This window comes from Pinus tabuliformis, chromosome 4_1 (genome assembly GCF_031772625.1).
Source record: "Pinus tabuliformis cultivar Carrire ecotype Pingquan chromosome 4_1, CPIR1, whole genome shotgun sequence".
NCBI classification, from domain to species: domain Eukaryota; kingdom Viridiplantae; phylum Streptophyta; class Pinopsida; order Pinales; family Pinaceae; genus Pinus; species Pinus tabuliformis.
In genome coordinates, this window is record NC_142303.1 from 628987515 (window position 1) to 628994269 (window position 6755).

Consider the following 6755-nt stretch of genomic DNA (forward strand, 5'->3'; position numbering starts at 1 on the left):
TTAAGTATATATTCATTTTGTTACTTTAATATGTTAATGTGTGGTCATTATGCATATCATCCTTCACTATGACAATTAGAATGTTATTCATTCAATTTTACAATCCATATTTATGTGTATCACCACTTCGTTTGAAGAATAAATTTTTCTTATTATTAAGACTTTAGATTTTAATTGAAGTCTCATCCCAAAGTGATAATTTACTTGTCATATAAAAATTGTTGTGACCAAATTATAAGCCCCTTTGAAATAAACTCTTGTTATCAAACTAAGAGACATCATAATAATTTAAACCTTTAAGATAAAACTTTATTTTGACATCTTATGTTTGTAGTGGTTCTTTATCCATAAGATTGCCTAAACATGAAGTTCACAAAGTAGATAAGGAATAGTGCATGTAAATTCTTACCAAAAAAGTTTCTTAATACAAACATAATAACATTCACCCATTATTTTCATAATGTCATCACAACAAACAACAAATATAAATTATTGTTGTTATTTAAAATCCATTAGTGTTTTAAGCTCCCTAAAAAAAATTAGCTATCATTTTGAGTTCTCTAAAATAAGTGCTAGCTTTGAGAAATCATGATTTTTCAATTTAAAAAAAAAAAAATAAGCATAACAACAACAAAACAAGAAGCTTAGGCTATGAAACAAACTCAAATTTCATTATAATATGTTTATATTTTAAATTACTTTTCCTATTTAAAATTCATGTGTTATGTCTCATTTTATATGTTTTCTTGAATTTAACTTCAAAATAACTAATCTATAATAATATAAAGTACATTACAAAAATAAACAATAGTAAATTTAACCATTTTTTCCTTTTCAAAATATATATATATATATAAAACAGTTAATACATTTTTATTTCAATATTTTTAAAAAAACCACCAAATTTATATTTTTTTAACTTTTGAATCTCACTAATATTTGAACTTCACTCACTTAATAATTAATCTATAAAGATTTTCATAATTTTTTGGAAAATAATCATGTTTGTAAATTTAGTTTGTCCAAAATAATATACAAAATCATATTTCTAATATATGCTCTAATATTTCCTACTTCTGCACATACAAAAATTCATAAATTATTTTCAATATTTAAATATTAAAGTGGTTTACTATCTTAAATATATATATTTTGATGAAAAATATGTTTATCATTGCTAAAAAAAATATCATATATAAATATATGTGATATAAATTTGTTCTATATATTAATTAAAATAAAATAAAATTATAATATATAAAATTTATTAATTAAACTAAAAATATATAAAATTTAATTAAAATAAAATTTCTGAATTTACAGTTTTGTGATCTATAATAAATTAAGAAAAGTTTTTTGGTAAAAATCACAAAAAGAATTTTTGACCTATGTCTTTCAAACCAACTAATAATATATATATAATTGATGAAAGACAAAAAAAAATTAATATATTATGCTTCAAATAAATTTAGATTAATTTAACTTTTTATATTATAAAAATAAAAATAATTGTTTATTTAATAAATTCAAAATTAAGACAAAAATGTAAATTTGAAAAATAATAAAAATCCATCCTGACACAAAATTGTGACATAAACATTTTGGAAAAAAGGTTGATCATCCATTATACGTTGAGGGAAGCAAACTTAGCCCGGGGTATTTTATTCATCATCGGTAGGTTGACAGATTACTTTGCTTGAGGGTTCACAAAATAGTAAATATAGAGATCAGTCGGTTATCACTGGTGGAGATTCATCTTTGAACCAAAACAGGCAAGCTGCAAACATTAGATTGCATAGATTATATAACCAAAACTATGGAGCTGCAAAATTTATAATCCAAAGTAACGATAAATATGTAGGAAATAAGATAATACAGCTAATTTACTTATTCCGTGTACAGATCATTAGCGAGGTTCCGAGACAGAAATGTTTGCATAGATTTTATAATCATATACCTATGTATATGTCTACGCAGATTGGAAGCACGGGTCCTGTGTTTATCCCGTCGCATCAACCTGTCAATGTCGAATAACGATCAATACATCTTCTGGAAATGATCGAAAATGTCTGCAAACTCATCCATGTGGGGAGTGACAGTAAGGGCATCAGAGTGTGCACCGACTTCAGGAAAGGGCGAAGAATGGTAGGGGATTGAATGCATCTGGTGATCCATATAATCTTGCCAGAAATTTTCAGTATCGAACATACAGGAAAGTGAATGGCCATTTTCCTGATTATAAACAATGGGCTTAGGAACAAAGGCTGAATTGGAGTCATCATGCAGGAAATTTAGCTGCAAGGGGTCCCAGAAATCGATATCCCCTGATACACCTGCAATCTGTGGGGAATTTGAACAAGAGCTTGGCTCTTGTTTCGTAGGATAATTGGAAGATATGGGTCCCTTATTCTGGTCTTCTATTACAGGGTAATAGGTTATGTTCTCTCTTTCACCCTTCTGGTTGGCACTTGTTGCAGGAATAATACTCACAGCCGGTTCCTTGCTATTTGGCTCCGTTGGTCTCCTGCAATTCAATTGAGCTTTCTTGTTCAAACGAGTATTCCAGTAGTTCTTGACTTCGTTATCAGTTCTACCCGGTATACGACCAGCAATTAATGACCACCTGCCATATCAATGAAGTTGATACATCAAGATGGAAAAGGATGAAAGAGCCACGAGAAAACAAAATCTACAAGAAAAATGATGTTTGCCCACCGGTTTCCCAGAAGTTTATGAAGTCTTATTATAAGGTCTTCTTCATCCGGTGAAATGTTACCACGTTTGAGGTTTGGTCGAAGATAGTTCACCCAACGAAACCTGCAACTCTTTCCACAGCGCTTCAGACCTGTGTGAAATCATGCGATTTTGCCAATGTTTAGTTACCATAGTATCATCATCGTGAATGAAATTTGAAAGCCATCCCCACAATTTCAACGGCAGAGTTTATGCCGGTGGTTGGTTTTTTAAATATTTTGCAATCATATGGATATGGATATGGGTGCAGTCAATTATTTTATTGATATGATGGATATAGATATAGATATGGGTGTAGTTAATTATTTTACTGTGACTATCTTAATTTGATTGCAAAATATTCTGAAAATCAATAATCAACGTAAAACAGAGCTTATATTTATTACTGATTCTCTGAATATTCCACAATCAGACTAATATAGATACAATCAATTATTTAAAGAAATCCATATCATTTAAAGAAGCCCATATCAATCTGATTGCAGAATATTCTAAAAATCAACTATCAACATAAACTCAAGAAATTTCAACATGTAATAAAACTGTAAACATTTTATCAAAAATAAATACTCTTAATAAACACATATATTCTTAACAAACACATATATTCTCTTAATTCATGTTGCCAAAGATTTTAGAATCCACTCAACCACAGCCATCCCTATCCTTATCTTTATCTTTATTTCTGTTGTACTCAGGAATTTTGAAATGGAACAGATAAGTATCTTTGTTTTTTATTTCTATTTTATTTAGATAAATATTTTTATTTTTTGTTTTAATTTATATTTGAAAATATTTGGAAATGGGACCATAAAAGTAAAGTCAAATTTTTAGAATTCCTAAATATTTTCAAAATAGACCTCTAATTAGATTTATAACTTTGTGAAACCTACAATAGAGTTAAGTTCATAGCTCTACTACACTTATGACCCATTAGAGCCTTCATATAAAGCAAGTCATAATTTTGACGATAATCTAGACTATGAATACTTAATCAATTAATTATTAATCAGCTTATGAACCATTAGAGCCTTCATATAAAGCAAGTCATAATTTAAACGATCTAGACTGTATGAATACTTAATCAATTAATTATTAATGAGCTTAGACATGAAATGGTTAAATTTCTCTATAATTTTAGAAAAAACTCATAAGTTCTTTAAGTTTCAAAATTTATGTATGGGCACTTCACGGTCCTAGTGCACTGCACACCACATAAGCAAAAACTCGTAAGTTATTTAATTTTCAAAATTTATGTATGGGCACTTCACGATCCTAGTGCCACTGCACCACATAGGGTTATCTATTTCAAGGGTTAAGTATATCACATTCAGCCATTACAAATATAGAACAATGATGATTTTCACCCTTTATTTTTTGTTGATATAATTAAACGTGGCGATTTTAACCAAAAACTGCTACTTCGAAGATTTTATGCTGAAAAACTAGAAAGTTATCAGTTTACTAAAAACAATTCCTACCTGCCTTCTTAGCGAGAGCAGACCAGCATCCTTCACCATGAGCTCGTACAAACTGAGTCAAGCGAAGGTCTTCGTCCTGTGTCCAAGAACCTTTGTTTATCCCATTATTTGAATCATAACAAGCCTTGCCTCCCATCATGGTTCAGTTATAACCAGGTGTCCTAACAGTTATATCTGCTCAATCTAGCATCTAAGTTTATATCACAAAATAAAACAGAAACAGAAAGTTGCAGTAATGTAGTGCAGGATTTCTACCAGATGGCTGTTACAAACAACAATTCAACTACTTACTATGATATCTTCTTCAAAGGAACGGAATGCGAGTTGTTTCAGCACCAAATAATTTCAGCTCGTCCTTCCCGAAATCTCTTTGGGATCATCAGAGCAGATAGTTATAAATATATCTCAAGGCCGCAAATAAACGCACAGATTCTACCCGAGATATGAGTAGTTGGCCAATTATCATAAATTGAATAGTGTTGAAGAGAATCAATGGTGCCGTGACCTGAAAAGTTTTTAACAAAGTGCCTTTCCCTGCTATTCTCCATGCCAGAGTCACAGTGGACATACAACAACATACGAATCGCTGTAAACAGTGTCACATTCACGGAAATCATGTTACATTATTCAAATGGCGTACGGTAATGGTTAGGGGGCCAACGTTGTAGTCTTCTGGGCGGCCAAAACAACAATTGGAAATTGCTACGTAAAATCCATAACTATCATTGTTATTTTATTTATGTATTTTTTAAATTATTGAAATGTGTAATTTATTGGAGCGAGAGGACAAATTATTGTGATCATTGTTATTTATTTTAATTTATTATTATTCTTAAATCATAGAAATCAATGATCCATTGGACTGATAAAGGTCGTCCATGAAACCTACTAAAAGGTGGAGTATTTTTTGATAGGTGGATGTCAATAAAAAGCATAGCATTTATCGTGATGTAAATGAATTTTCTTCTAATGGTTTGGGATTTGAGAAATTAGATCACTAATATAAAAATAGTGCTTTTGTCCATATCAAATGTATGAAAAGTATAATTTATTTAGCTTGCTGGTAACAATTTTGATGTCAGGGAAATGGATATTTCACATTCACTTGAATGGTGGTAGGAGTTTCAGTGTTTTTCTCAAAATTAGAGAATTTTAGGTTGGTTACTTTTTTGAGAAGGATTGAGACATTTTCATCCAATTTCCAAAGTTATTTATAAAAGTTATCAATGCAAAGTAGAATTTCTTTATAGACCTTTCTCATGATAGTTTTCCGTTGCCAATATAAGTATGGATCTATTGGGTGTGAGTATTACCATCCTTAGGATTCCAACTATTAACCTCTTCGTGGATCTTTCCATCATATATAAAACTTCTTTCCACATGGGCTTCATCTTTAGCTTAGTGTATTTTTGTATAGATTTATGGAGGTATAGAAATTGTGTAAATTGCAACAAAATACTAAGAAACAACTTGAACTCTTGGAGAGGAAGAGAATTGTGCCCTCTGAGGGCCCCTACAACTCGAGGATTGATGAAGCTTGGGAATCCATTGCAAACAAGAAGGGAGGAGACAAAGGACAACATGAGACAATAGCTAGGAGAAGTGAAGTCAACCTCAAGCTTCTAAAGAAAATGGAATGAAAGGATACAAGGTCAGGCCATAAGGGAGAATACCATAACGAGAGAAAGGTGGAGAGAGATATGGGGAGTGACAAGGGAGAGATAGAGAGAGACTGAGGGAGAGATGGAGAGAGAGAGGGAGAGAGGAGAGCAAGAGGGAAGAGAGAGAGAGGGGGTGGGGGGTGGGAGAGATGGGATAGAGAGGGAGGGAGATAGATACAAAGATGGAGGGGGAGAAAGAGGGAGGGAGATAGACACAGAGATTGAGAAATGGAGGGGGGAGAGAGAAGGAAGAAGAAATAGACACATAGAGACAAATACAAACATTATATAGTATTATAAAATATTGAACATAATTAACCATAGTGGAAGAGGAAGTAAGGCTTTTACAAATGGTAAAAGAAGTTGAATTTAAAAATCCATGAATATTTTAGTTTTTCATTGAAATAGATGCATTGATTTCAATGTAGATGTTGGTTCGTAATCCTATTTGATATATTTCATTAGATGTATTGATTTCAGTGCAGTTGTTGATTCCTAATCCTATTTGATTGTTTGCATTAAATGCATCGATTTTAGTGTAAATAGTGAATTTTAATCCTATTTGATTGCTTGCACTAAATGCATTAATTTCAGTGTAGATCTTGATTTCTAATCCTATTTGATTACTTGCACTATATGCATTGATTTTAGTGTAGATGTTGATTTCTAATCCTATTAGATTTTACGCACTAGATGCATTGATTTCAGTGTAGATGTTGATTTCTAATCCTATTCAATTGCTTTCACTAGATGCATTGATTTTAGTGTAGATATTTATTTCTAAGTTGATGTAATTGGATATGTGATGTACATTAATTTCAAATTAATTAGATTAAGAGTGTGCATTGATTTCAATGTA

At 31.0% G+C, this 6755-nt stretch overlaps 1 protein-coding gene across 2 annotated transcripts; it reads right to left on the reverse strand.

Moving 5' to 3' along the window:
• Positions 1-1743: 1743 nt before the first annotated feature.
• Positions 1744-4716, reverse strand: LOC149177610 (myb-related protein 308-like). 2 transcript variants are annotated; one of them, XM_089423437.1, is made up of 4 exons: positions 4527-4716; positions 4236-4418; positions 2716-2845; positions 1744-2623 (listed from the first exon to the last, which is right to left on the reverse strand). In XM_089423437.1, the coding sequence occupies exons 2-4, from the start codon at positions 4372-4374 to the stop codon at positions 2038-2040; spliced, it is 855 nt and encodes a 284-aa protein (XP_089279563.1). In that variant the 5' UTR covers positions 4375-4418; positions 4527-4716; the 3' UTR covers positions 1744-2037. The 2 variants fall into 2 exon arrangements, with proteins under 2 accessions (XP_089279563.1, XP_089279564.1); XM_089423438.1 differs by having other exon boundaries at positions 4236-4716.
• Positions 4717-6755: the final 2039 nt, after the last annotated feature.

Coding starts and splice junctions, on each gene's coding strand:
- LOC149177610 (XM_089423437.1), bottom strand. CDS start 4,374: ATGATGGGAGGCAAGGCTTGTTATGATTCAAATAATGGGATAAACAAA. Junction 2,846..4,235: donor TGCTCTCGCTAAGAAGGCAG/GTAGGAATTGTT, acceptor GATTTCACACAG/GTCTGAAGCGCTGTGGAAAG. Junction 2,624..2,715: donor CATAAACTTCTGGGAAACCG/GTGGGCAAACAT, acceptor TTGATATGGCAG/GTGGTCATTAATTGCTGGTC.